Below are 25,539 nucleotides of genomic sequence, written 5' to 3'. Positions count from 1 at the left end.
CCCCTCTGGGCTGCTCAGATGCCCTCTGAGACTGCTCAGATCCCCTCTGGGGCTGCTCAGATCCCCTCTGAGGCTGCTCAGATCTCCTCTGGGACCCACACTCTGGTTCCTCCTGCAGTCATTACTCCCAAAGCTCTTTCCTGTAGCAGCCTTAAGTGACCTGGAGCTGAACCCAGGAGTACTTTGAGGATGACTTAACCTCCTCCTTGGAGAATGAACTTTCTACCAGGGCAGGGATGCTCAGATTTGGCTCAGATAAGAAGAGCAGCAGAGGAGCATTTGCATGCCCATTTGCATGCCCACTTGGCAAGCACTGCCAAGCCAAAGCAAAACCACTAAGGCTGAGTGTTAGCAACCCACAGCTCCCCCTGCAACCACCTGGTGAAGGTGAAGAGTTCTCTGGTGCCAGCAGAGCTTCAGGAGTGCAGCTCCTGCCAGCTGACAGCTACCACCCAGCCCCAGGCCTGCTGAGAGGACATCAGTGGGGCTGCAAAAGTCTTCCTCTCCTGCAGTGCAGGAGGGACAGGACATTGCTTGCTCTGCCCTGCTCTGTGACAGTGTCCCCACAGCACCTCCCCTATGGGGACAGGCTGGGAGAGCTGGGGGGGGTTCAGCCTGCAGAGGAGACCTCAGAGCAGCCTTGCAGTAGCTGAAGAGGCTGCAGGAGAGCTGGGGAGGGACTTGTGCCAAAGGCTGGGGGTGATAGGAGGAGGGAGAATGGCTTTGAGCTGGGAGAGGGGGAGTGGAGAGGGGGAAGAGCTTCTTGGCAGTGAGGGTGGGGAGAGACTGGCACAGGTTGAGGGTGGTGAGATCCTGGCACAGGTTGCCTAGGGAGGATGGGGAGCAGAGTGAGGGTGAGGAGAGACTGGCACAGGTTGAGGGTGGTGAGAGACTGGCACAGGCTGAGGGTGGTGAGACACTGGCACAGGTTCCCCAGGGAGGCTGTGGAGCAGAGAGAGTGAGGGTGAGGAGAGACTGGCACAGGTTGAGAGTGGTGAGAGACTGGCACAGGCTGAGGGTGGTGAGACCCTGGCACAGGTTGCCCAGGGAGGTTGTTCCAAGGCCAGGCTGGATGAGACCTTGCCCAACCTGGGCTGGTGGGAGCTGCCCCTGCCCATGGCAGGGGAGGTTGGCACTGGCTGAGCTTTAAAGCCCCTTCCAACCCAAACCATTCTGTGAGGCCATGAACTCCTCCTTCCCCTGGGACAGCAGAAGTCATCTTCCTTTCATGATCTTCTCTACAGCCCCTGGACAGTCATTCCATGCTCCCATTTGCCTTTGGAATGGGCTGCCCAGGGAGGGGGTGGAGTGGATGTGGCTGGAGGGGTTGGAGCCAAGGCTGGCTGGGCACTGAGTGCCATGGGCTGGTTGGTTGGGCAGGGCTGGGGGCTAGGTTGGGCTGGCTGAGCTTGGAGCTCTCTGCCAACCTGGTTGGTTCTATGATTCTATGATGATAGGAGGAAGAGAGAGTGATTGGCACTGGAATGGGCTGCCCAGGGAGGGGGTGGAGTGGCCGTGGCTGGAGGGGTTGGAGCCAAGGCTGGCTGGGCACTGAGTGCCATGGGCTGGTTGGTTGGGCAGGGCTGGGGGCTAGGTTGGGCTGGGGGAGCTTGGAGCACTCTGCCAACCTGCTGGAGTCTCTGAGTCTCTTCCAGTCACCAATTTCCACTGTCTGGCTGCAGGGGAAGCTGTCACAGCCCAGCCAAGGACCACGAGGAGTAGGGGAAAGCTGAAGGAATCCAATCTGGAATGCAGCAGGGCACACAGAGGGGGCCATGGGCACCTCCAGCAGGCACCTTCCAAGTGAAGTATGGAGCTGTGTGTCTCCTGGGCTTGGCCTCTCAGCATGCCTTGCCCTGCCTGGGTCTTTCCACAGTCACATCACACCAGCAGGGTTCAGGGACAGAAAAGGGTCAAGAAAGCAATCAGAATCCAGGAGAGAAATTGGATTCCTTCAAATGACTTCCCCAGAGACTGCCCAGGATCTAGCAGGGTCCTTTGGAGGACCTGAGGACGACTTTAACCACCTCCTAATCCTGTCAGGCCAGAAAGGCACTGCCAAATAAATGATTAAGGCTATTTTGGATGGTGCCTGAACCAAGCAGCAGCCTTCTTAGGAGCTCTTGAGAGGATTAAAGGCACTGTCTGGGGCTGGCAGCAATGTCCTCAGCACAGGCAAGCAAAGCCAGGCTGTGCCCTGGTCAGCCTGGCATCCTCAGGACACTCAAGGAAGGTGACCTGGTTGCTGGGGCACATCACAGCTCCTCTGACCTGCTCTGCTCTTGCCTAGCTTCAGCCAGGCATGGGGAGGGGGTGGAAAGGATGGGAAAGGAGGCACAGGGAGAAGAGAGGGTTGAAATTGCAGCTCAGAGAGGGAAAGCAAGGAGGTGCAAGCCAGGAGCAGCTGCAGGCTGTTGGATGCTTTCCTCTGCTGCTAGAGATCTTCTCCCTCCTCTCCCTTCAGCAGCAGCCCTGAGGGAAAGCAGCAGCTGGCTTTGGGGAGCAAGCAGGCATTGAGGAGAGGGCAGAGGAGCTCTGCCTCCCGTGGAGAAATGCAGGGCTGAGGGCACTGAAAAGCCTCCCCAGGGCTTGGAGGAGCAGATGAGGTGCAGGAGATGGGCACACAGAGGGTGCACAGCCCAGGCAAGGGCTGGAGTCAGCAGCTACAAGTAGCCATGGAGCTAAGAGCAGGGCAGGGATTGTGCCCCTGGACTGGGCACTGCTGAGGTCACATCTGGAGTGCTGGGGCCAGTTTTGGGTCCCTCATATCCAAGAAGGACATTGAAGGAGCTGGAGTGTGACAAAGGCAACCAAGCTGGGGTAAGAAGCATGAAGGATCCAGCAGAGGAGTTCTGCCTCCCATGGAGAAATGCAGGGCTGAGGGCACTGAAAAGCCTCCCCGGGGCTTGGAGGAGCAGATGAGGTGCAGGAGGTGGGCACAGAGAGAGTGCACAGCCCAGGCAAGGGCAGCACTTGGCAGCCACCCAGGATGGCAAAAGGTCTACAGGTAGCCACGGAGTTAAGAGCAGGGCAGGGATTGTGCCCCTGGACTGGGCACTGCTGAGGTCACACCTGGAGTGCTGGGGCCAGTTTTGGGTCCCTCACTCCCAAGAAGGACATTGAAGGAGCTGGAGTGTGGCAAAGGCAACCAGGCTGGGGTAAGAAGCATGAAGGAGCTCTGCCTCCCATGGAGAAATGCAGAGCTGAGGGCACTGAAAAGCCTCCACAGGGCTTGGAGGAGCAGATGAGGTGCAGGAGGTGGGCACAGGGGGGATGCACAGCTCAGGCAAGGGCAGGAGTCAGCAGCTACAAGTAGCCATAATGCTAAGAGCAGGGCAGGGATTGTGCCCCTGGACTGGGCACTGCTGAGGTCACACCTGGAGTGCTGGGGTCAGTTTTGGGTCCCTCACTCCCAAGAAGGACATCGAGGGGCAGGAGTGTGGCAAAGGCAACCAAGCTGGAGCAAGCAGCATGAAGGATCCAGCAGAGGAGCTCTGCCTCCCATGGAGAAATGCAGGGCTGAGGGCACTGAAAAGCCTCCACAGGACTTGGAGGAGCAGATGAGGTGCAGGAGGTGGGCACAGAGAGGGTGCACAGCCCAGGCAAGGGCAGCACTTGGCAGCCACCCAGGATGGCAAAAGGTCTACAGGTAGCCACGGAGTTAAGAGCAGGGCAGGGATTGTGCCCCTGGACTGGGCACTGCTGAGGTCACACCTGGAGTGCTGGGGCCAGTTTTGGGTCCCTCACTCCCAAGAAGGACACTGAGGGGAAGGAGTGTGGCAAAGGCAACCAAGCTGGGGTAAGAAGCATGAAGGAGCTCTGCCTCCCATGGAGAAATGCAGGGCTGAGGGCACTGAAAAGCCTCCCCAGGGCTTGGAGGAGCAGGAGGTGGGCACAGAGAGAGTGCACAGCCCAGGCAAGGGCTGGAGTAAGCAGCTACAAGTAGCCATAGAGCTAAGAGCAGGGCAGGGATTGTGCCCCTGGACTGGGCACTGCTGAGGTCACACCTGGAGTGCTGGGGTCAGTTTTGGGGCTCTCACTCCCAAGAAGGACATTGAGGGGCAGGAGTGTGGCAAAGGCAAACAAGCTGGGGTAAGAAGCATGAAGGAGCTCTGCCTCCCATGGAGAAATGAAGAGCTGAGGGCACTGAAAAGCCTCCCCAGGGCTTGGAGGAGCAGATGAGGTGCAGGAGGTGGGCACAGAGGGGATGCACAGCCCAGGCAAGGGCTGGAGTCAGCAGCTACAAGTAGCCATGGAGCTAAGAGCAGGGCAGGGATTATGCCCCTGGACTGGGCACTGCTGAGGTCACATCTGGAATGCTGGGGTCAGTTTTGGGTCCCTCACATCCAAGAAGGACATTGAAGGAGCTGGAGTGTGGCAAAGGCAACCAAGGGTCTGGAGAGCAGGGCTGGGGAGGAGCAGCTGAGGGAGCTGGGGGGGTGCAGCCTGCAGCAGAGGAGGCTCAGGGCAGAGCTGATTGCTGCCTGCAGCTGCCTGCAGGGAGGCTGTAGCCAGGTGGGGTTGGGCTCTGGTGCCAGGCAGGCAGCAGCAGCAGAAGGGGCCCCAGGCTGCAGCTGTGGCAGGGCAGGTTGGGGCTGGCTGTGAGGAGGAAGCTGCTGGCAGAGAGAGTGATTGGCACTGGAATGGGCTGCCCAGGGAGGGGGTGGAGTGGCCGTGGCTGGAGGGGCTGGAGCCAAGGCTGGCTGGGCACTGAGTGCCATGGGCTGGTTGGTTGGGCAGGGTTGGGTGCTAGGCTGGGCACTTAGTGCCATGGTCTGGTTGGTTGGGCAGGGCTGGGTGCTAGGTTGGCACTGAGTGCCATGGGCTGGTTGGTTGGGCAGGGCTGGGTGCTAGGTTGGCACTGAGTGCCATGGGCTGGTTGGTTGGGCAGGGTTGGGGGCTAGGCTGGGCACTTAGTGCCATGCTCTGGTTGGTTGGGCAGGGTTGGGTGCTAGGCTGGGCTGGGGGAGCTTGAAGCTCTCTGCCACCCTGCTGGAGTCTATGACTGGCCAGGGCTGGGTGCTAGGCTGGGGGAGCTTGCAGCTCCCTTCCACCCTGCTTGCTTCTCTGAGGCTGTGAATCTGTGAGCTCAGCACCCTTTAGCCGGGGCAGGCAGCACAGCCCCAGCTCAAATCTCACAGCCCAGACCCTAGAGCCCAGGCCAAAACAAGAAAAAAAGAGAAGAACCAACCCAAATGAAAGCATTCCTCAGCCTCTGCCACAAAGAGAAAACGCTGCAGGGCATGCTCGAAAAAGATTCCACAGCCAGAAGATGTGGCTGGAACAGCTCCTGCAAGACAAAAGGGACCCTTAAAAGATAATGCAAGAGAAGAAGAATGGGTTTGAAGATCCAGAGACACCACTCAGGCAGAGGAGGTGACTGAAAGGCATTTTGTTTCTCTCCCATCTGCTGCCTGGAAGGAGCTGAACAGCAATAGCAGGGACACTCTTCAAGGGAATGGGCAGAGGCACTGAGTGCAGCCTCAGCAGGTTTGCTGCCCACACCAAGCTGTGTGGTGCTCAGCCAGGCTGGAGGGCAGGATCCAGCCAGAGGGAGCTGGGCAGGCTGCAGAGGTGGGCACAGGCCAAGCTCAGGAGGTGCAACAAGACCAAGGGCAAGGTCCTGCAGCTGGGTGCAGGCAATGCCAAGCACCGATCCAGGCTGGGCAGTGCCAGGCTGGAGAGCAGCCCTGAGGAGAGGCACTTGGGGGTGCTGCTGGAGGAGAAGCTCAGCAGGAGCCAGCAGTGTGCACTTGCAGCCCAGAGAGCCAAGCAGAGCCTGGGCTGCAGCAGCAGCAGTGTGGCCAGCAGGGCCAGGGAGGGGATTCTCCCCCTCTGCTGTGCTCTGCTGAGACCCCACCTGGAGTCCTGCATCCAGCTCTGGAGCCCCTGGGCCAAGAGGGCTGTGGAGATGCTGGAGAGTGTCCAGAGCAGGGCCAGGAGGATGCTGAGAGGCTGCAGCAGCTCTGCTGTGAGCACAGCCTGAAAGAGTTGGGGCTGTGCAGGCTGGAGCAGAGGAGGCTCCCAGGGGACCTTCTTGTGGCCTGCCAGGATCTGAAGTGGGCTAGAAAACAACTGGGGCTGCTACTGGAGCTATCATCTGGGCACAATCACACCCCTAAGAGGTGGTTGGCAGCTGCTTGATCACCCAGAGTGAAGAAGATATGAAGGAGATGAAGACTTGAACCAAGATCAAAGGAGAGCAGGAGGGGGGAGGGAAAAAAAGTCCTTCTCCTGGGCTGCCTTTGCCAAGAAGCTGCAGGTCCAGCCAAGCTGTGCCAGATGTTGCTGCCACCTAGCAATGGGGCTGCAGGTCTGTGGTGGCCTCGGGAGGAGATGGCAGTGGCTGGGAGGAGCAGAAGGAAGATTGGGAGGAAAGGAAGAGAGCCTCAGCTGCCAAAATGTCTCACCTGGCTCTGCTCACAGCACCCAGCTCAGCTCTTGAGTGTCTCCAAGGGAGCTTTGGGTGTCCACTTGCCTGTGTGTGACCTGCAGGGGCACACCCAGAGAGGGCTCTTTGGCCAGAGCAAGAGTCAAGTGGAAGAGAAGGAAATGGGAGGATGGTGAAGCAGAACCAGATGAAGGACACAGAGAAGAAAGGGCCCCAGGCTGAAACTGTGGCAGGGCAGGTTGGGGTTGGCTGTGAGGAGGAAGCTGCTGGCAGAGAGAGTGATTGGCACTGGAATGGGCTGCCCAGGGAGGGGGTGGAGTGGCTGTGGCTGGAGGGGTTGGAGAGGAGGCTGCATGAGGCACTTGGTGCCAGGGGTTAGCTCATCAGAAGGTGTTAGGTGCTAGGTTGGACTCCATCAGCTCAAAGCTGTTTTCCAACCTGCTTAATTCTGATTCTGAGTATGGAAGAGTCCCTGGGAAGAGTTCCACTTTCAGACCCTCTCTGCCCCTACTTTCAGGAGCTGACATTGACCTTCTGCTGGGGCAGCTTTATCCTAGACTGATAGAGTCAGGCAGGTTGGCAGAGAGCTCCAAGCTCCCCCAGCCCAGCCTAGCCCCCAGCCCTGCCCAACCAACCAGCCCATGGCACTCAGTGCCCAGCCAGCCTTGGCTCCAACCCCTCCAGCCACGGCCACTCCACCCCCTCCCTGGGCAGCCCATTCCAGTGCCAATCACTCTCTCTGCCAGCAGCTTCCTCCTCACAGCCAGCCCCAACCTGCCCTGCCACAGCTGCAGCCTGGGGCCCCTTCTGCTGCTGCTGCCTGCCTGGCACCAGAGCCCAACCCCACCTGGCTACAGCCTCCCTGCAGGCAGCTGCAGGCAGCAATCAGCTCTGCCCTGAGCCTCCTCTGCTGCAGGCTGCACCCCCCCAGCTCCCTCAGTCTCTTTGTGGTCCCTTCCAACCCTGCCTGATTCCATGGCTCTAGGAGCAGACTGGCACAAGCTCTGCATGCAGCACAGTTGGGCAGGCCTTCTGCAGAGCAGAAGGGTTCCCAGTTTCCTTCCAGCTACAGCAAATCTGTGAGGCAGGGTGGGGGGAGCAGATGTCTCCAGCAACAGAGATGCCTGCAGTAAGAGATGTCTCCAGCAACAGAGATGCCTGCAGCAAGAGAGGTCTCCAGCAACAGAGATGTCTCCAGCAGCAGAGAGGTCTCCAGTAACAGAGATGCCTGCAGTAGGAGATGTCTCCAGCAACACAATGTCTGCAGTAAGAGAGGTCTCCAGCAACAGAGATGTCTCCAGCAGCAGGGAGGTCTCCAGCAACACAATGTCTGCAGTAAGAGAGGCCTCCAGCAACAGAGATGTCTCCAGCAGCAGGGAGGTCTCCAGCAACAGAGAGGTCTCCAGCAACAGAGATGCCTGCAGCAAGAGAGGTCTCCAGCAACAGAGATGCCTGCAGCAAGAGAGGTCTCCAGCAACAGAGATGCCTGCAGCAAGAGAGGTCTCCAGTAACAGAGATGCCTGCAGCAAGAGAGAGGCCTCCAGCAACAGAGATGTCTCCAGCAGCAGAGAGTTCTCCAGTAACAGAGATACCTGCATTAAGAGAGGTCTCCAGCAACAGAGATGTCTCCAGCAACAGAGATGCCTCCAGCAAGAGAGGTCTCCAGCAGCAGAGAGGTCTCCAGTAACAGAGATGCCTGTAGTAAGAGTGGCCTCCAGCAACAGAGAGTTCTCCAGCAACAGAGATGCCTGCATTAAGAGAGGTCTCCAGCAACAGCAATGGGTGGCCAAGTGAGAGACTTCAGCTCAGCTCCCAGCTCTGCAAAACCCTTCCCCAGCAAGTGGGTAGCAGCATGGCCAAATGTTGAGGAGGAAAGAGTGGGCAGCTAGGTAAAACACCAGAGCTGCCAAATGCCTGGGCTGACTGAGGAGCTGCCACCTGGGTGCCAAGAGAAGTGGAGAAGCCTTCATCAGAACCAAAAAACCAAACCCCAACCATCATCATCCCTCCTGGAAAGGAGGGGGGGGGGGGGGAAAGGGCTCTGGCTCAGCCCCTGCAATAGAGATTTTCACTGCAGTCTGCAGAGCAAAGGGATAGAAAAAAAGGGGTCCAATAAGAAAAAGGAGGACACTGCTATGTGTGTTAATCAAGTGAGGAACCATCTACAAAGAGGAGGCATGGATCTGTCTTCCAGTTGAAGAGCTATAAATAGCCCTTTGCATAGTTGCTTATCAGATTGGTTGGGCTGCAGGGATAATCTCCTGGAGGAAGCAATGGAAGGAGCCCCTGTTCCCTTGGATATTTATAACCAGATGAAAGCTTGGGAAAGGCAGGAGCAGCAGTGGCAGCCTCCAGATAGGGTGTGAGGAGGGATCCAATTTGTCTCTTGCCTTTAATAGAAGGTCAAAGAAGGTTTTAGTCTTCACAGCATCCCCCAACAAAAAGGGACTTAAACCTCCCCACACACATGCCCAAATCTGAGGTCTTTGAGGGGATACTTAAGAAGATGAAAGAAGCTTGAGAAGGACATGGTGAGGTGGGCTCCAAAAGGTGTCCAAAGGTGGTGGACTCCAAAAGGAGTCCAAAGGTGCAAAAGGAGTCTAAAGGTGGTGGGCTCCAAAAGGTGTCTAAAGGTGGTGGACTCCAAAAGGAGTCCAAAGGTGCAAAAGGTGTCCAAAGGTGGTGGGCTCCAAAAGGTGTCTAAAGGTGGTGGACTCCAAAAGGAGTCTAAAGGTGGTGGGCTCCAAAAGGTGTCTAAAGGTGGTGGGCTCTAAAAGGTGTCCAAAGGTGGTGGGCTCTAAAAGGAGTCTAAAGGTGGTGGGCTCCAAAAGGTGTCCAAAGGTGGTGGGCTCCAAAAAGGTGTCTAAAGGTGGTGGGCTCCAAAAGGAGTCCAAAGGTGGTGGGCTCTAAAAGGTGTCTAAAGGTGGTGGGCTCCAAAAGGAGTCCAAAGGTGGTGGACTCCAAAAGGTGTCTAAAGGTGGTGGGCTCCAAAAGGTGTCTAAAGGTGGTGGGCTCCAAAAGGAGTCCAAAGGTGGTGGGCTCCAAAAGGTGTCTAAAGGTGGTGGGCTCCAAAAGGTGTCCAAAGGTGGTGGGCTCCAAAAGGTGTCTAAAGGTGGTGGGCTCCAAAAGGAGTCCAAAGGTGGTGGGCTCCAAAAGGTGTCTAAAGGTGGTGGAGCTCCAAAAGGAGTCCAAAGGTGGTGGGCTCCAAAAGGTGTCCAAAGGTGGTGGGCTCCAAAAGGTGTCTAAAGGTGGTGGGCTCCAAAAGGAGTCCAAAGGTGGTGGGCTCCAAAAGGTGTCTAAAGGTGGTGGAGCTCCAAAAGGAGTCCAAAGGTGGTGGGCTCCAAAAGGAGTCCAAAGGTGGTGGGCTCCAAAAGGAGTCCAAAGGTGGTGGGCTCCAAAAGGAGTCCAAAGGTGGTGGGCTCCAAAAGGTGTCTAAAGGTGGTGGACTCCAAAAGGAGTCTAAAGGTGGTGGACTCCAAAAGGAGTCTAAAGGTGGTGGGCACCAAAAGGAGTCCAAAGGTGGTGGAGCTCTCTTCCAACCTGATCTCCTTTTATGCTCAGGTTCCTGCCTGGTGAGTGTGGGGCAGGCTGTGGATGAAGTCTACTTGGACTGCAGCAAAGCCTTTGACACTGTCTGCCACAAGAAGCTCCTGGCCAAGCTGGCAGCTCATGGTTTGGACAGATTCACTCTGTGCTGGATCAAGAACTGGCTGGATGGCAGAGCCCAGAGAGTGGTGGTGAATGGTGCCACATCCAGCTGGCAGCTGGCACCAGTGGTGTTCCTCAGGGGTCAGTGCTGGGCACAGTCCTGTTCAATGTCTTTATTGATGACCTGGACGAGGGCATTGAGTGCAGCATCAGTAAGTTTGCAGCTGGCACCAAGCTAGGAGCAGTGTGGAGCTGTTGGAGGGGAGCAGAGCCCTGCAGAGGGACCTGGGCAGGCTGCATGGGTGGGCAGAGGCCAATGGGATGAGATTTAACAAGGCCAAGGGCAGGGTTCTGCACTTTGGCCACAAGAAGCCCAAGCAGCACTACAGGCTGGGGCCAGAGGGGCTGAGAGCAGCCAGGAGGAAAGGGACCTGGGGGTACTGATGGCTGAAGATGAGCCAGCAGTGTGCCCAGGTGGGCAGCAGAGCCAATGGCATCCTGGGCTGGCTGAGGAGCAGTGTGGCCAGCAGGACAAGGGAGGTTCTTGTGCCCCTGTGCTCAGCACTGCTCAGGCCACACCTTGAGTGCTGTGCCCAGCTCTGGGCCCCTCAATTCAAGAGAGATGTTGAGGTGCTGGAAGGTGTTGAGAGAAGGGCAGCAAGGCTGGGGAGGGGCCTGGAGCACAGCCCTGTGAGGAGAGGCTGAGGGAGCTGGGGGGGTGCAGCCTGCAGCAGAGGAGCCTCAGGGCAGAGCTGGTTGCTGCCTGCAGCTGCCTGCAGGGAGGCTGTAGCCAGGTGGGGTTGGGCTCTGGTGCCAGGCAGGCAGCAGCAGCAGAAGGGGCCCCAGGCTGCAGCTGTGGCAGGGCAGGTTGGGGCTGGCTGTGAGGAGGAAGCTGCTGGCAGAGAGAGTGATTGGCACTGGCATGGGCTGCCCAGGGAGGGGGTGGAGTGGCCGTGGCTGGAGGGGTTGGAGCCAAGGCTGGCTGGGCACTGAGTGCCATGGGCTGGTTGGTTGGGCAGGGCTGGGGGCTAGGCTGGGGCAGCTTGCAGCTCTCTGCCAGCCTGCTTGACTCCATGATTCTATGGGTGATTGGATGGAGATTGGGGACAGGTTGGGCTGGATGAGCTTGGAGGTCTCTTCCAACCTGCTTGATTCTGTGAGTCTATGATCCTGGTGGTCTCAGAGCTCTGGAGGCTCTCTGAGGGAATCAAGACATGAGGCTGCTCTGGACAAAGAAGGCAGAGAAGTCTGAGGTCATAGAAACATCCAAACATAGGATGTTAGGGGTTGTAGTGGACCTGCAAAGCTCATCCAGCCCAAGCCAGAGCAGGAGCACACAGGGCAGGTTACACAGGAACACATCCAGGCAGGTTTGGGATGCCTCCAGAGAAAGAACTCCACAACTCCTCATGGCCAGTCCCTCCCAGGGTTTTGTCAGCCCTCAGAGTGAAAAATGGTTTGGGTTGGAAGTGGCCTCCAAAAGTCATCTCATCCAACCCCCCACCCCAGCAGCCAGCAGGCCACATCCTGGGCAGGACTGCAGGAGACAGAGCTCTGCAGAGCTGACCTAGCATGACCAGAGCCTGCCCATCTCCACATGGTCTGATCTGCTGCCAGGGTCCTCTGGTAGCCTTCTGATCAGCTCATCACCTTGACCCCAGCCCCTCAGGTTCACTGAACTGCCTTGGCTGGATTAGCTGCAGGGCAGCAGGACCAAGCAGGGCTGACGTGGGTGGATTGCCCACGACCTTGGCCTGCCATAGCCTCTGCTCTGGACCTGCTCCATGCAGATCAGGAGGCTTCCTGCAGCCACTGCAGGCTGACTTCCCAACCCTGCCACGTGAAGGGAGCCCAGGCTGGGAGACAGCAGCAGAACGTGGCCATGCTGGTCCCCTGGCAGCCTCCTCACGGGTCTGGGTCACACTGGTGGATGGCTGAGGGGTGACCTCACAGCCTCTGAGCACCCCCAGCTGCCTCAGCCTGTCCCCATAGCAGAGCTGCTCCAACCCCTGATCATCTTTGTGGCCTGCTCTGGACTTTCTCTTCTCCATCCTGTTCTTGACTGGTGAGTGCCATAGGATCAGAGACTCATAGAATGAAGCAGGTTGGCAGAGAGCTCCAAGCTGCCCCAGCCCAACCTAGCACCCAGCTCATGACAACCAACCAGCCCATGGCACTGAGTGCCAACCTAGCACCCAGCTCATGACAACCAACCAGATCATGGCACTCAGTGCCAACCTAGCACCCAGCTCATGACAACCAACCAGACCATGGCACTCAGTGCCAACCTAGCACCCAGCTCATGACAACCAACCAGACCATGGCACTGAGTGCCAACCTAGCACCCAGCTCATGACAACCAACCAGACCATGGCACTCAGTGCCAACCTAGCACCCAGCTCATGACAACCAACCAGATCATGGCACTCAGTGCCAACCTAGCACCCAGCTCATGACAACCAACCAGACCATGGCACTCAGTGCCAACCTAGCACCCAGCTCATGACAACCAACCAGATCATGGCACTCAGTGCCAACCTAGCACCCAGCTCATGACAACCAACCAGACCATGGCACTCAGTGCCAACCTAGCACCCAGCTCATGACAACCAACCAGATCATGGCACTCAGTGCCAACCTAGCACTCAGCTCATGACAACCAACCAGACCATGGCACTCAGTGCCAACCTAGCACCCAGCTCATGACAACCAACCAGACCATGGCACTCAGTGCCAACCTAGCCCCCAGCCCTGCCCAACCAACCAGACCATGGCACTCAGTGCCCAACCTAGCCCCCAGTTCTGCCCAACCAACCAGCCCATGGCACTGAGTGCCCAACCTAGCACCCAGTCCTGCCCAACCAACCAGCCCATGGCACTCAGTGCCAACCTAGCACCCAGCCCTGCCCAACCAACCAGACCATGGCACTGAGTGCCCAACATAGCCCCCAGCCCTGCCCAACCAACCAGAGCATGGCACTCAGTGCCCAGCCAGCCTTGGCTCCAACCCCTCCAGCCACGGCCACTCCACCCCCTCCCTGGGCAGCCCATGCCAGTGCCAATCACTCTCTCTGCCAGCAGCTTCCTCCTCACAGCCAGCCCCAACCTGCCCTGCCACAGCTGCAGCCTGGGGCCCCTTCTGCTGCTGCTGCCTGCCTGGCACCAGAGCCCAACCCCACCTGGCTACAGCCTCCCTGCAGGCAGCTGCAGGCAGCAATCAGCTCTGCCCTGAGCCTCCTCTGCTGCAGGCTGCACCCCCCCAGCTCCCTCAGCCTCTCCTCACAGGGCTTGTTGGGGGCACAGAGCCAGCCCTGGCTGCTCCATCCATGGAAGATCCACTGCTCTGGGGTGACATCTTCAAGCCTTTCATCTCCATCAGGCAGACAATGGACATTCCAAGGGCTGCAGGCAGCTCCATCTGCCCTCCACCTCCTCCTGCAGACCCCCCAGGTCCTACCCTAACCTTCTCCTCCTCCTCCTCTTTCCCCTCATCATCTCTGGGTGACCTGGCACCTTGTTGCATCATAGAATGGTTTAGGTTGAAAGGACCTCAAAGCTCAGCCAGTTCCATAGGCAGGGACACCTCCCACTAGAACAGGTCACTCAAGGTCTCATCCCACCTGGCCTTGAACACCTTCAGAGAGGTTGTGGAGCACAGAAGCACCCAATGTGATCTTTGATCACATTGGGTGCTTCTGTGCTCCACAACCTCCCTGGGCAACCTGTGCCAGGGTCTCACCACCCTCAACCTGTGCCAGGGTCTCACCACCCTCAACCTGTGCCAGTCTCTCACCACCCTCACTACCAAGAACTTCCTCCTACCATGCAGTTTCAGTCTCCCCTCTGCCACTTCAAACCCATTCCTCCTCATCCTCTCATTCCAAGACCTTCTCAATAGTCCCTCCCCAGCCTTCCTGTAGTCCACTTCAGATCCTGGAAGTCTACTCCAAGGTCTCCTCCAAGCCTTCTCTTCTCCAGGCTGCAGAGCACCAAACTCCCTCAGCCTGTCCTCATAGGAGATTTAATTTAAGGCCCTTCAGAGCTTTAAATCTTCCTCTTCCAGGCTCATCATCACCTCTACCCCACTCCATGCATGTGGCATCTCTTTGCCCACCTGACCTTCCAGCCTTGCTTGCAGGCACAAGCTGGTCCTCAAGGCTACCTGAGCAGCCTGGTACTGTCCACCCACATCAGGAACCTCTCCATGCTGCCTGACTGGTGGCACTTTGGGGGAAGAAAGTGACAGTCTCAGGCAGCAAACTGCCTCCCACTGCCAGAGTAACAAATGGTGTTGGGAACCCTGCCAGACCTGGCACCACCAATGCCTTGCTTCAGTGCCTGGGGCACAGCGAACTCCAGCGTTACTCCAGGGGACTAAGCTGGGATGAAGGAGGAGATGTTCCACCAGAGGGGTGGTGAATGGTGCCACATCCAGCTGGCAGCTGGCACTAGTGGTGTCCCTCAGGGATCAGTGCTGGGCCCCATCCTCTTTAACATCTTCATAGATGATCTGGATGAGGGCATGGAGTCAGTCATCAGCAAGTGTGCAGATGACACCAAGCTGGGGGCAGATGTGGCTGGGTTGGAGGGCAGAAGGGCTCTGCAGCAGGACCTTGACCACCTGCACAGATGGGCAGAGGCCAATGGGATGGCTTCAATAGCTCCAAGTGCAGGGCGCTGCACTTTGGCCACAACAACCCCATGCAGAGATACAGGCTGGGGTTAGAGTGACTGAGAGCAGCCAGACAGAGAGGGATCTGGGGGTGCTGATTGATACCTGCCTGAACATGAGCCAGCAGTGTGCCCAGGTGGCCAAGAGAGCCAGTGGTATCCTGGCCTGCATCAGGAATGGTGTGGCCAGCAGGAGCAGGGAGGTCATTCTGCCCCTGGACTCTGCACTGGTTAGACCACACCTTGAGTGCTGTGTTCAGTTCTGGGCCCCCCAGTTTAGGAGGGACATTGAGATGCTTGAGCGTGTCCAGAGAAGGGCAATGAGGCTGGGGAGAGGCCTTGAGCACAGCCCTACGAGGAGAGGCTGAGGGAGCTGGGATTGGTTAGCCTGGAGAAGAGGAGGCTCAGGGCAGACCTTATTGCTGTCTGCAACTACCTGAGGGGAGGTTGTGGCCAGGAGGAGGTTGCTCTCTTCTCTCAGGTGGCCAGCACCAGAACAAGAGGACACAGCCTCAGGCTGCACCAAGGGAGATTTAGGCTGGAGGTGAGGAGAAAGTTCTTCCCTGAGAGAGTCATTGGGCACTGGAATGGGCTGCCTGGGGAGGTGGTGGAGTCGCCGTCCCTGGAGCTGTTCAAGGCAGGATTGGACGTGGCACTTGGTGCCATGGTCTGGCCTTGAGCTCTGTGGTAAAGGGTTGGACTTGATGATCTGTGAGGTCTCTTCCAACCTTGGTGATGCTGTGATGCTGTGATACTGTGATACTGTGATACTGTGATCTATGAGGTCTCTTCCAGCCTTGGTGATACTGTGTGATACTGTGATACTGTGATACCTCCAAGACAAGCAGTTCCCCCTGAGTGGCCCACCAGGTTTGCAGCTCCCTAGACCAGCTGAACACCCCCTCAGCTCTTTCCACACCGCTTACAGACCCATCCCAAAGCCAAAGATGCTCCCAGAGAGAGGAAAAAGCTTCAGGACAACTCTTTGCGCCTCCTTTTCACCTCTCCTTTCAACCTGCCAACTTCCCCCCCCCAACCTCCCCTCAGCACAAGAGCACAGGAGAAGACAGCAAGTACAGGGGAGTGGATGTTATGTGCACAGCCAGAGCCAAGTCCAAGGAAGCAACTGAAGCTGGCCAGAGAAGAGAGCTCGGGGAGTGGGCTGGCGGAGGGCAGCCAGGCAGGCAGCACAGAGGCAGCGCAAGGAGCAGAACCGAGGCCGAAGCTGTGCCAGGGCAAGGGGGAGGAAGCTCTCCTGCGGTGACATCGCAGACACCTCTGGTGAGGGCTCTCAGGCAGAGGTGGACCCGAGCAGGAGGTGTCCAGGAGAGAGCCCAGTGAAGGCAGGACACAGCTCCCGGGCTGCCCGGCGCCGCGCTCTGCCGCCTGCGCTCCTCGCATCTCCCACCCCAGCCTGCGCCACTACTCCTGCCCCAGCCCTCTGCTCCCTGGCAGGCCCCTGCTCCTCTGGCACCCACCCACCACAGCATTGCCCCACCACCCCTACTGCTCTGCCCTGAGGCTGGGCACCCCTGCACCCCCTGCCTGCCGTGCAGTGACTGGGCTACAGCCCAGCTCCGCCTGCCACCTGCGCTGCCATCCTGGGCCGTCCTGTTGGGCCCCTTACCCGCACCGTGCCAATCCCATCTGCCTCCTGCCAGTCCCACCTGCCTCTTACCAGTCCCATCTGCCTCCTGCCAGTCCCACCTGCCTCCTGCCAGTCCCATCTGCCTCCTGCCAGTCCCACCTGCCTCCTGCCAGTCCCATCTGCCTCCTGCCAGCCCCACCTGCCTCCTGCCAGTCCCACCTGCCTCCTGCCAGCCCCACCTGCCTCCTGCCAGTCCCATCTGCCTCCTGCCAGTCTCACCTGCCTCCTGCCAGTCCCATCTGCCTCCTGCCAGCCCCACCTGCCTCCTGCCAGTCCCACCTGCCTCCTGCCAGTCCCATCTGCCTCCTGCCGGTCCCACCTGCCTCCTGCCAGTCCCACCACCCTCCTGCCAGTCCCATCTGCCTCCTGCCAGCCCCACCACCCTCCTGCCAGTCCCATCTGCCTCCTGCCAGCCCCACCTGCCTCCTACCAGTCCCATCTGCCTCCTGCCAGTCCCATCTGCCTTTTACCAATCCCATCTGCATCCTACCAATCCCATCTGCATCCTGCCAGTCCCATCTGCCTTTCACCAATCCCAGCTACCTACTACCAATCCCATCTGCCTCCTGCCAATCCCATCTGCCTCCTGCCAATCCCATCTGCCTCCTACCAATGCCATCTGCCTCCTACCAATGCCATCTGCCTCTTACCAAACTCATCTACCTCCTACCATTCCCAACTGACTTTCACCAATCCCATCTACCTCTTGCCAATCCCATCTGCCTTTTACCAATCTCATCTGCCTCCTACCAATCCCAGCTACCTCCTACCAAACCCATCTGCCTCCTACCAAACCCAGCTGCCTCCTACCAAACCCATCTGCATCCTATAAATCCCATCTTCCTCTTACCAGTCCCATCTACTTCCTACCAATCCCAGCTACCTCCTACCAAACCCATATGCTTCCTACCAATCCCAGCTACCTCTCACCAATCCCATCTACCTCCTACCAAACCCAGCTGCCTCCTACCAAACCCAGCTGCTTCCTACCAAACCCACCTGCCTCCTACCAAACCCAGCTGCCTCCTACCAAACCCAGCTGCCTCCTACCAAACCCAGCTGCTTCCTACCAAACCCAGCTACCTCCTACCAAACCCAGCTACTTCCTACCAAACCCAGCTGCTTCCTACCAATCCCAGCTACCTCTCACCAATCCCATCTACCTCCTACCAAACCCAGCTGCCTCCTACCAAACTCAGCTACCTCCTACCAAACCCAGCTGCCTCCTACCAAACCCATCTGCCTCCTACCAATCCCAGCTACCTCCTACCAAACCCAGCTGCCTCTCCTCTCTTCCCACCCCCACATCTCCTAGCCCACTCCAGACCTCCTCTCCCTCACCCATCTCTCCCTTCCCCACCACAGCCTCACTCCCCTCTTGCTTCGAGCCTCTCCTCTTCTCCAGCCTCCCAACCCCACCGCACTTGAGCGTATCCCAACTGAGCTCCTCACCCACAGCAGCTGAGGATGAGGAGCCTGGAGGCAGGCTTGTAAAGGGGGGGGAGGGGAGTCCCTAGGAAGGGGGCAGGCAGGTGTTGGGGGGCAGGCACCTACCATTCTCGGGGTGCTCCATCTCCCCGATGCTGCCGTCGGGGGTGGTGCGCTCGTAGTGGTCCTCGGGCAGGGCCAGGGGCCCGATGCGGGGTCCCGAGGAGGATTTGCTGCTGGGGGTCTCGGATTCCTCCAGCCCACTGTCATAGTAGCTGTGCTGGGAAGGGTCCTGCAGGTCCTGAGCCTGGCTGGCTGCAGAGAACGTCACTCGGCGATGAGGTAACTGGGAGAGAGGAGAAGAGAAGAGCTCTTGCGTCACCCGAGCCAGCAGATGAAGGCAAAGGAAGGGGGAAGGGGTCAAAAGCTGAGAGGCAGAGAGCTCCTGCACAGCTCTGCCCCAGGCAAGGGGCTGGGGCTGCACCCAGCCCAGCCCAGAGCATCCCAGCAGACATCATCCCGTGTGAGGAGCACAGCAAGGAGAGGACCTGCACTGTCCTCGCCCAGTAGCTCCCAGTAGCAGTTTGTTCTCTGACCTCTTTTTTCCACCCAGAGACAACTCTGGGTAAGTGCCTTCTGCCATGCCAAGTAGGCACCTTCTGCCATGCCAAACAGGCATCTTCTGTCATGCCAGGCAGGCAACTTCTGCCATGCCAGGCAGGCACCTTCTGCCATGCCAGGCAGGCATCTTCTGCCATGCCAGGCAGGCACCTTCTGCCGTGACAGACAGGCACCTTCTGCCGTGCCAGGCAGACATCTTCTGCCATGCCAGACAGGCAACTTCTGCCGTGCCAGGCAGGCACCTTCTGTCGTGCCAGGCAGGCAACTTCTGCCATGCCAGGCAGGAATCTTCTGTCATGACAGGCAGGCATCTTCTGCCATGCGAGACAGGCACCTTCTGCCATGCCAGGCAGGCACCTTCTGCCATGCCAGGCAGGCAACTTCTGCCATGACAGACAGGCACCTTCTGCCATGCCAGGCAGGCAACTTCTGCCATGCCAGGTAGGCATCTTCTGCCATGCCAGACAGGCATCTTCTGCCATGCCAAGTAGGCACCTTCTGCCGTGCCAGGCAGGCACCTTCTGCCGTGCCAGACAGGCACCTTCTGCCGTGCCAGACAGGCACCTTCTGCCGTGCCAGACAGGCAACTTCTGCCGTGCCAGGCAGGCACCTTCTCCCATGCCAGGCAGGAACCTTCTGCCATGCCAGGCAGGAACCTTCTGCCATGCCAGGCAGGCATCTTCTGCCGTGCCAGACAGGCATCTTCTGCCGTGCCAGGCAGGCATCTTCTGTCATGCCAGGCAGGCACCTTCTCCCATGCCAGGCAGGAACCTTCTGCCATGCCAGGCAGGCATCTTCTGTCATGCCAGGCAGGCACCTTCTGCCATACCAGCAGGCATCTTCTGCCATGCCAGACAGGCACCTTCTGCCATGCCAGACAGGCACCTTCTGCCATGCCAGGCAGGCACCTACTGCCATGCCAGGCAGGCACCTATTGCCATGCCAGACAGGAACCTACTGCCATGCCAGACAGGAACCTATTGCCATGACAGGCAGGCACCTTCTGCCATGCCAGGCAGGCACCTTCAGCCATGCCAGGCAGGCACCTTCTGCCATGCCACGCAGCCAACTTCTGTCATGCCAGGCAGCCAACTTCTGTCATGCCAGGCAGCCAACTTCTGCCATGCCAGGCAGGCATCTTCTGTCATGCCAGGCATCTTCTGCAGAGAGGTCCTCCCTGCTCACTATCCTGATTCATTGGCCTCCAGCCTTCACTTTGCACCCTTGGTGCACTCCGCGACCTACCTGGCCAAGCCCACCCCAGAGCCTCTCTAATGAGATCATTGCCCAGCACAGAGCTCTGGTGGCATCATCCCTCCACCTTGCACCCTCTGGCCTGATACCAGCTCTCATCCAAAGAGGGTCTCCCTGAAGGGTCACCAAAGGCTCCTTTAGTCTGCTCGTTAAAGCTTTTCAAAGACCTTGCTTCACACTTTCTCTCCTCGGCTTTGCCTCCAGCTTGGGAGGAGCTCCCTGCCAACAACCATTAAAGCTTCCATCATTATCCTCCTCCAAATCCAGCCAGGAAAATCCTTCTTTGTGATGATTACCCAGGAGTGGCCAGGGGAGCAGAAGTTCAGAGGGCAAAAGCAGGATGAAGAGGGCAGGGAAGGCAACACAAACACCACCCAGAGACAAAAAGGCACCAAAGAAGCCACAGGCAGAGGAAGGAGCCCTAAGAAAGGAACTATTTGATGGGCATCAGAGAGGAATCAACACACCACTGAGGTTGATCCCATTGAGGAGGGGTTTGCTGATGCCTCTGCTACAACTGAGTGGCAATCAAGCATCCCACAAGGCCACCAGCATCAGGGAGAAGGGGAAGGAATTGAGGTTCAGCCAGGGAAGGACCAGACAAGAAGCATTTAGATGAGCTGCCAGCTTTTAGCTTGGTTGGACCTGATTAAATTCACCCCAGGTGCTTCCAGACCTGATTTAAGGAACTTCAGAGCTGGGAGGTTGGGGTTTAGTAGTAGTAGTAGTTTTGGGGAGTCTGAGGGTTGGGTTTAATACTCCCTTTTAAAGGGAAAATAAGCTCTGGAGAAACAGGGAGCTTCCAGAAGACTGGAAGTGAGCTGAAAGAGTGAGCCTTGGCAGTGGGGTTGGACTCAGGGGGCACCAAAGGTCTCTTTCAACCAGCTGTGGGGTTGGACTCAGTGGGCACCAAAGGTCTCTTTCAACCAGCTGTGGGGTTGGACTCAGTGGGCACCAAAGGTCTCTTTCAACCAGCTGTGGGACTGGACTCAGTGGGCACCAAAGGTCCCTTTGAACCAGCTGTGGGGCTGGACTCAGTGGGCACCAAATGTCCCTTCCTACCAGCTGTGGGGTTGGACTCAGTGGGTACCAAAGGTCCCTTTCAACCATCAGTGGGGCTGGACTCAGTGGGCACCAAAGGTCCCTTCCTACCATCAGTGGGGTTGGACTCAGTGGGTACCAAAGGTCCCTTTCAACCTTCAGTGGGGCTGGACTCAGTGAGTACCAAAGGTCCCTTCCTACCAGCTGTGGGGTTGGACTCAGTGGGCACCAAAGGTCCCTTCCTACCAGCTGTGGGGTTGGACTCAGTGGGCACCAAAGGTCTCTTTCAACCAGCTGTGGGGCTGGACTCAGTGGGCACCAAAGGTCTCTTTCAACCAGCTGTGGGGTTGGACTCAGTGGGCACCAAAGGTCCCTTCCAACCAGCTGTGGGGTTGGACTCAGTGGGCACCAAAGGTCTCTTTCAACCAGCTGTGGGATTGGACTCAGTGGACACCAAAGGTCCCTTTCAACCAGCAGTGGGGCTGGACTCAGTGGGCACCAAAGGTCCCTTTCAACCAGCTATGGGGTTGGACTCAGTGGGCACCAAAGTTCCCTTTTAACCAGCAGTGGGGCTGGACTCAGTGGGCACCAAAGGTCTCTTTCAACCAGCTGTGGGGTTGGACTCAGTGGGCACCAAAGGTCTCTTTCAACCAGCAGTTGGGTTGGACTCAGTGGGCACCAAAGTTCCCTTTTAACCAGCAGAGGGGCTGGACTCAGTGGGCACCAAAGGTCTCTTTCAACCAGCTGTGGGGTTGGGCTCAGTGGGCACCAAAGGTTCCTTTCAACCAGCTGTGGGGCTGGACTCAGTGGGCACCAAAGGTCCCTTCCAACCAGCTGTGGGGTTGGACTCAGTGGGCACCAAAGGTCCCTTCCAACCAGCTGTGGGGTTGGATTCAGTGGGCACCAAAGGTCCCTTTCAACCATCAGTGGGGTTGGACTCAGTGGGCACCAAAGGTCCCTTCCAACCAGCTGTGGGGTTGGACTCAGTGGGCACCAAAGGTCTCTTTCAACCATCAGTGGGGTTGGACTCAGTGGGCACCAAAGGTCCCTTCCAACCAGCTGTGGGGTTGGACTCAGTGGGCACCAAAGGTCCCTTTCAACCAGCTGTGGGGTTGGACTCAGTGGGCACCAAAGGTCCCTTCCAACCAGCTGTGGGGTTGGACTCAGTGGGCACCAAAGGTCCCTTCCAACCAGCAGTGGGGCTGGACTCAGTGGGCACCAAAGGTCTCTTTCAACCAGCTGTGGGGTTGGACTCAGTGGGCACCAAAGGTTCCTTCCAACCAGCTGTGGGGTTGGACTCAGTGGGCACCAAAGGTCCCTTTCAACCATCAGTGGGGCTGGACTCAGTGGGCACCAAAGGTCCCTTTCAACCAGCTGTGGGGCTGGACTCAGTGGGCACCAAAGGTCCCTTCCAAGCATCAGTGGCACTGGACTCAGTGGGCACCAAAGGTCCCTTTCAACCAGCAGTGAGGTTGGACTCAGTGGGCACCAAAGGTCTCTTTCAACCAGCAGTTGGGTTGGACTCAGTGGGCACCAAAGGTCCCTTTGAACCATCAGTGGGGTTGGACTCAGTGGGCAATCATCAGTGGGGTTGGAAGGGCCCTTAGGAGATCCTTAAGTCCACCTCCACCTTGTCAAAGCAGATTCATCTAAAGAAGGCCACACAGGAACTGGATTTGAGAACCAGGGAGCATCCAGAATCATGGAAGCATGGGATGGCAGGGGTTGGAAGGCACCTCTGGAGATCACAGAATCAGAGGATGGCAGGGGTTGGAAGGCACCTCTGGAGATCACAGAATCAGAGGGTGGCAGGGGTTGGAAGGGGCCTTTGAAGCCCATCCAGTCCAAGCCCCCTGCCAGAGCAGGAGCACACAGAGCAGCTCACACAGGAACACATCCAGGCAGGTTGTGAATGTCTCCAGAGAAGGAGGCTCCACAACCTCTCTGGGCAGCCTGCTCCAGGGCTCCAGCACCTTCACAGTGAAAAAGCTTCTCCTTCTGTTCCCATGGCACCTCCTGTGCTCCAGCTGGCACCCAGTGCCCCTTGTGCTGCCCTTGGCCAGCCCTGGGCAGAGCCTGGCTTCATCCTCCCCACGCTGCCCTGCACATCTTTAGCACTACAATCAGGGCAGCCCTCAGGCTGCTCTCCTGCCAGCCCCAGCTCCCTCATCCTCCTCACAGGTGATGTTCCACTGCCTGCAGCAGCTTGGAGGCTCAGGGCTGGACTGTCTCAAACAGTTCCCTGAGCTCCTTCTTGAACTGAAGGGCCCAGAACTGGACACAGCATCCCAGATGCAGCCTCGCTGGGGCAGAGCAGCAAGCAGGAGAACCTCTCTTGACCTACTCACCACAGCCCTTCTCATCCACCCCAGGATGCCACTGGCCTCTTTGGCCACAAGGGCACATTGCTGGCTCATGGGCACCCTTCTGGCCACCTTGTGAGTCCTATTCCCCAGAGCTGCTCTCCAGCAGATCATCCCCCAGGCTACATCCCCCTGGAGTCCAAAGCAGGATCACTTTGAGCATCCAGACAGAGGCATCCAGAGAGGAAGAGCAAAGCACCCAGACAGGATTTGAAGGTGTCTAAAGGCAAACCAGAAGTGAGCTAAAATAAAGCCTGTCTTGAAAGATGAGGGGAGGGAAAGAGGAGATGGGGAGGGGGGAGGAAAGGGCTGGGGTGGGGGAAGCAGGGGGAGGGAAAGAAGAGCTGGAGAATTATAGAACAGTTAAGCTTTAATTTCAGTGCCTGGAAAAATACTGCCAGAGATGAAAGAACTCTTTGTAAGTACCTACAAGATAACAAGGAAATGAGTAACAGCCACTGTAGCTTTGTCACAAACAAACATGTCACAGCCACTGAACTCCTGCCTTTGAAACGACAGCAGGCCCCGTGCAGGGAGGCAGCAGCAGCAGCTGCTCTACCTTGGCTGCAGGAACCTGGGGCTGATGCTGCCTGAGATGCCTACACCTGCCCCTGCTTGCCACCTGGGTTCAGTTTGAGGCCACTCGATCCAAGGAGGGTGAGTGTGGGGCAGGCTGTGGATGGAGCCTGCCTGGGCTGCAGCAAAGGCTTTGGCACAGTCTGGCACAAGCAGCTCCTGGCACAGCTGGCAGCTCCTGGCTGGGACAGAGTCACTCTGATGTGGGTCAGGAACTGGCTGCAGGGCTGGGCCCAGAGAGTGGTGGGGAATGGTGCCACATGCAGCTGGCAGCTGGCACCAGTGGTGTGCCCCAGGGATCAGTGCTGGGCACAGGCCTGGTCAGTGTCTTTATGGATGATCTGGAGCAGGGATTGAGTGCAGCAGCAGGGAGTGTGCAGCTGGCACCAAGCTAGGAGCAGTGTGGAGCTGCTGGAGGGGAGCAGAGCCCTGCAGAGGGACCTGGGCAGGCTGCATGGGTGGGCAGAGGCCAAGGGCAGGAGACTGAAGCAGGCCAAGGGCAGGTTGTGCACTTTGGCCACAAGAAGCCCAAGCAGCACTGCAGGCTGGGGCCAGAGGGGCTGAGAGCAGGCAGGCAGAGAGGGCCCTGGGGGTGGTGTGAGAGAGGAGCTGCAGAGGAGGCAGCAGTGTGCCCAGGTGGGCAGCAGAGGCACTGGCATCCTGGGCTGGCTGAGGAGCAGTGTGGGCAGCAGGAGCAGGGAGGTTCTTGTGCCCACCCCTGTGCTCAGCACTGCTCAGGCCAGCCCTGGAGTGCTGTGCCCAGCTCTGGGCTCCTCCCTTGCAGAGAGCTGCTGAGGTGCTGGAAGGTGTTGAGAGAAGGGCAGCAAGGCTGGGGAGGGGCCTGGAGCACAGCCCTGTGAGGAGAGGCTGAGGGAGCTGGGGGGGTGCAGCCTGCAGCAGAGGAGGCTGAGGGCAGAGCTGATTGCTGCCTGCAGCTGCCTGCAGGGAGGCTGTAGCCAGGTGGGGTTGGGCTCTGGTGCCAGGCAGGCAGCAGCAGCAGAAGGGGCCCCAGGCTGCAGCTGTGGCAGGGCAGGTTGGGGCTGGCTGTGAGGAGGAAGCTGCTGGCAGAGAGAGTGATTGGCACTGGCATGGGCTGCCCAGGGAGGGGGTGGAGTGGCCGTGGCTGGAGGGGTTGGAGCCAAGGCTGGCTGGGCACTGAGTGCCATGGGCTGGTTGGTTGGGCAGGGCTGGGGCAGCTTGCAGCTCTCTGCCAGTCTGCCTGACTCTCTGAGTCTCTGATTCTGTGGTTCTATGATTCAGTGATGCCATGGTTGGAGCTGGCAATCTAATAGGTCTCTTCAGCAGGAGCAGTTCCATGATCCCAAGGCAGAGCTGTGTGCAGATGAGCACCCAGAGGTCTTCTCCCTGCTCTCTTTGCAGGCAGTGCAGCTGCACAGAGCCTTCACTGCATGCCCATCGCTGCCAGGCACTGCAGCCCTGCAAGTTCCCCTTGCAGCCTGCCTGCCTCAAGCTGCTTTCCTCCATCACCGTGGCTCATCCCTAGCTCCAAGCCTCTGCTCTTGCTCTGTGCTTGTAAGAGCTCACCCAGCCAAGCAGGGCTCCTTGAGGTGCCTGCAACAACACAAGCAAACAGCCTCAAAACACAGCCCCTGCCAGCCCCCAGCCCTCCCTCAGGGGGCTGCTTCCCAACAGCATCACTTTTAAACCAGGATAAAACAGCTCCTTTGGGTGTCAGATCCTCCCTGGCAGCCCTCAGAAAGGCTCTTCTCTTGGTGGCAGAGCAAGGGCAGCTCATGCTTCACCCTGCTGCCCTTCAGCCCTGCACAGCAGGCTGGCATCGATGGGGCTCAGTGCCCCCCTCATGCCCTGTGCAGGCAGAGGATCACAGAAAGGTTTGGGTTGGAAAAGACCCTTCAAGGTCATCCAGCTCCAACCCC

General features: G+C 58.2%; 1 protein-coding gene across 2 annotated transcripts in view; it reads right to left on the bottom strand.

Moving 5' to 3' along the window:
- PCDH1 (protocadherin 1) overlaps window positions 1–25,539 on the bottom strand; it is a 107,307-nt gene that overhangs the window by 29,495 nt on the left and 52,273 nt on the right. For both annotated transcript variants that reach the window (XM_064161462.1, XM_064161463.1), the window contains exon 4: window positions 17,913–18,132. In XM_064161462.1, coding sequence (XP_064017532.1) covers window positions 17,913–18,132 — 220 coding nt within the window. The remainder of the gene's footprint in view (window positions 1–17,912; window positions 18,133–25,539) is intronic.

The sequence above is a fragment of the Pogoniulus pusillus genome, chromosome 22 (assembly GCF_015220805.1).
Source record: "Pogoniulus pusillus isolate bPogPus1 chromosome 22, bPogPus1.pri, whole genome shotgun sequence".
In the NCBI taxonomy this organism is placed as follows: Eukaryota; Metazoa; Chordata; class Aves; order Piciformes; family Lybiidae; genus Pogoniulus; species Pogoniulus pusillus.
The sequence above is the reverse complement of the archived record's forward strand: the minus strand, read 5'-3'. Positions and strand labels throughout refer to the sequence as shown.